Raw genomic sequence first — 3385 nt, 5'->3', positions numbered from 1 at the left:
ACAGTCAAGCCATTTCAGGAAACGTTCATTTACTTGACTGTCCGTCGAGCCGCAAGCAATTCACTCTGAGCATGGAAATAGCCCGAATCGGACTGAGCAAGAATCGCTTCCTCGTTTTTCAAAGTCTCGTAGATTTGAGTCTTCCAGACTCCTAGCGTCTCCTGAATGTTTCGTACTTCGTAACCCACTTCGTTTAATGAGATACACTTCATTTTCTCTTCCGCGGCCATTACCGCTCCTCTTTGTTTGGATGCCATGCTCTAATAAAGGATGTAAAGATGTTCGCAATTCCAGTAAAACTCACTGCAACAAAGAGTCGCTTGCATGTCGCCGTTTTGGATCCAATGACAGAAAATAGCGGTGGGGATACATCTATTTCGTCTTATCGAGCGCGACTTACTTGAGTTAGTGCTACTCCGGGCTTCCGTATCGTCTCCCCCTCCCTCCTTGTGCTCTGCGACTTCAAGTAACTGCGCCACCTGGCGTTTAAATGCCTGTATTACAAGTCCAAATGAAATGAATGCAATAATTTACATCGAACCTTAATTGTGTACTGTACCAACCTTCGGCGGGCCGGATTAAAAAGACCAACGGGCCGGATTCGGCCCGCGGGCCGTAGTTTGCCCATGTCTGCTGTAGACCAATTCTTTCATGTTAGAGTTCGACACAACTTTTTTTTTCCTTTAAATGACAGGAAATTATGGTTGCCATTTTTCCGTACTATATTTATTCATTGTAACTGTATAAGGCAATTGAGAACACATTCTCATTTGCAATTCCGACATGGTATAAGTGTATGCGTATGAGAGCCTTGGCCCTAAAAGTATAACAAACAAATATTTAGCATTCATTTTGGACTGACACACTTGAACCTCCCAAGAGCAAACACAATCTGGTCCAGTATGCTAGTGTATCACTGATTGATTAAGATTGGGAAAACCTTCCCTTAAGAGATGAGGGAAATAGAAAAAGGTGGTGCGAGGTCATTTAGAGATTTGAAAACAAATAAGAGGATCTTGAAAATAACTCTAAAATGTATGGGGAGCCAGTGAAGGGATGCCAGAGTAGGAGTTATGTGCTCCGTCTTACGAGTACCAGTCAAGAGTCGAGCAGCGGCATTCTGGACCAGCTGGAGACGCTTAATGGAGGACTGGCTGACTCCAAAGTAAAGGTAATTGCAGTAGTCGAGCTGGAATGTGAAAAAGGCATGAATCACTGTCTCAAAGTGTTCATGAGAGAGGAGAGGTTTTACTTTGGCCAGCTGTCTAAGGTGAAAGAAGCTGGATTTAACAACGGCACCAATTTGCCGGTCAAGTTTGAAATCACTGTCCAGTCTAAGGCCCAAGTTTGAATGGGATGCTTTTATCAGGATGGGCTTCTGGCATAAACATACTCTGGTTGTTGTCCCTATTTGGTCAAGACAAAAGTTGATATACAGTGTAATGATCTAAACATATTACAAAATCTATTCCCCTCCACATGCAACTGGGAACAACTTACTCTTCAATTAAAATGAATTAAGATGTTAGTACCATTTCTTGATCATTCCTACACACACGCACACACACGCATACGCACGTGTGTAAGCGTTGTATCGAATCTCTCCCTGCGATTGCAGACGTTACGTACCTGTCCTCCGAGCTTTCCCTGCTAAGTTCATATACGACCCTTGGAATGCACCTGAGTCAGTGCAAGTGGCCGCCAAGTGCATCATCGGCGTGCACTACCCGAAACCAATGGTGCATCACGCCGAGGCAAGCCGACTCAACATCGAGAGGATGAAGCAGATCTACCAGCAGCTGAGCCGATACAGGGGGCTGGGTGAGGACACATCATGTTATGGTTATGAATATGATTATGAATAATAATGCCTTCAACACAAAGCATAGAAAGTGACAATTGAGCTCTATATGTGTGGAATATGTTAACTCAAGGAATATCATTCTCAGTAGTTCATGCTAATATCTTGTTAATTTAAATATGTCAATGTCATTTTACATTGACTTTAGCATTAGCACTGATGCTATTTTTGAAACCATGCATGGGTTGTATTCGGATACACAATGAGTGTAATTTTGTTGTTGTGTGTTTAATTTAACATTTAAGTCCAACTGGAGTGTCATTAAACAGCCTAACGCACATTCAGAGAGAGCAGAATCACAAGGATGTCACAGGCTTGCTGGGCAAGCAATGTGGTACATTCAGTGTACTTCCACACCGTTGGGAACTCAAGATTAATTGCCCAAACGGACATCGTGGAAAAAAAGATCGCTACATCTGACCGAGTCAACTCACTATTTTTAACTTGTGTCTTCCAAACCAAAAATCTCTGATTGTCAGAGATTATATCAGTCTGTTTTTTTTTTGCCTCAGCAGTATGCTAATCAATATCATTTACAGCCACTCTGATACTTCAATTCCAAACATTTCTTTGCATCTTTCAGGCCTGCTGGCATCTGTTCCATCCACCAATGGCAACGGCAACGGAGGAATGATGGCCTACTCACCTGGAGAACAACAGCCCGGGACCAACAGCAGCAACAATAACAACACCCCCCACAGTAAGTGTACAGACAGTGTTTTGACACCACTTTACGTACGGGTGGTAAAGGTGTAGACGTGCAGTCGGCTTCTGTGGTGTTATTTTAGTGTCTGGAATGTCAGGCGGCGCCGTCGCGACGAGCAATGGCAGCGGGAGCATTCTCCTCAACTTTGACAGCGAGGAACAATCGAGCCAAGGACTACAGCCAGTGGTGACGCAGCACGGTGGGTCACGTAATCGGCTGAGTTTCTGATTTAACAATCGATTAAAGGATCTCCATTAAAAATCCCCATGTTGTAACTTCATATTAGTCATTATGGTGAAAGCATACCTGCATATTAGGGTAGCGTGACGTGGACTCGAACTCATATTCCAGTATACAGTGTACTGTATGGTAACTTTTTATGTTATAAATATGAGTGTAAAATTATATAAGCATTTATGAATGGGTTATGTAGTCCCTTAGCAAACCTAAATGAATAATAATAAATAAATAAAAAAGAAAGTTGCAAAACAAAACAAAAAAAAAAAGTCCAGATCTCAAAACTCAAAATTTAAACTCAGCACTCTATGGTGCACACTAGTGCAGGGGTGTCAAAGTCAAATGGACGGAGGGCCAGATAAAAAATTTTGCTGCAAGCCGAGGGCCGGACTGATTGAATGTTCATTGAAAATTTTAAAAATGACCACATATAGTTTATTGAACCAAATTTAATTGACTGAAAACCTAACAAATACATTCCAATATGGTCAGATAAATAAAGCAACATTTTCTTATGGCTATGTCAGTAAACTTTAATTTTCAACAGGCACAAAAAAATTACCTTTGTATAAAAATACCCA

At 41.7% G+C, this 3385-nt stretch overlaps 1 protein-coding gene across 2 annotated transcripts in view; it reads left to right on the top strand.

The window, feature by feature from the left end:
* Positions 1 to 3385, top strand: part of LOC109514258 (cryptochrome-1-like) — a 26431-nt gene that overhangs the window by 15729 nt on the left and 7317 nt on the right. Inside the window, exons 10-12 of one of the 2 annotated variants that reach the window (XM_019867185.1) lie at positions 1619 to 1821; positions 2445 to 2561; positions 2650 to 2766. In XM_019867185.1, coding sequence (XP_019722744.1) covers positions 1619 to 1821; positions 2445 to 2561; positions 2650 to 2766 — 437 coding nt within the window. The remainder of the gene's footprint in view (positions 1 to 1618; positions 1822 to 2444; positions 2562 to 2649; positions 2767 to 3385) is intronic. The other variant, XM_019867186.1, reaches the window with a different exon arrangement.

The sequence above is a fragment of the Hippocampus comes genome, unplaced genomic scaffold, assembly GCF_001891065.2.
Source record: "Hippocampus comes isolate QL1 unplaced genomic scaffold, H_comes_QL1_v1.1 scaffold486, whole genome shotgun sequence".
NCBI classification, from domain to species: domain Eukaryota; kingdom Metazoa; phylum Chordata; class Actinopteri; order Syngnathiformes; family Syngnathidae; genus Hippocampus; species Hippocampus comes.
This window is presented reverse-complemented; position numbering and strand designations above follow the sequence as displayed.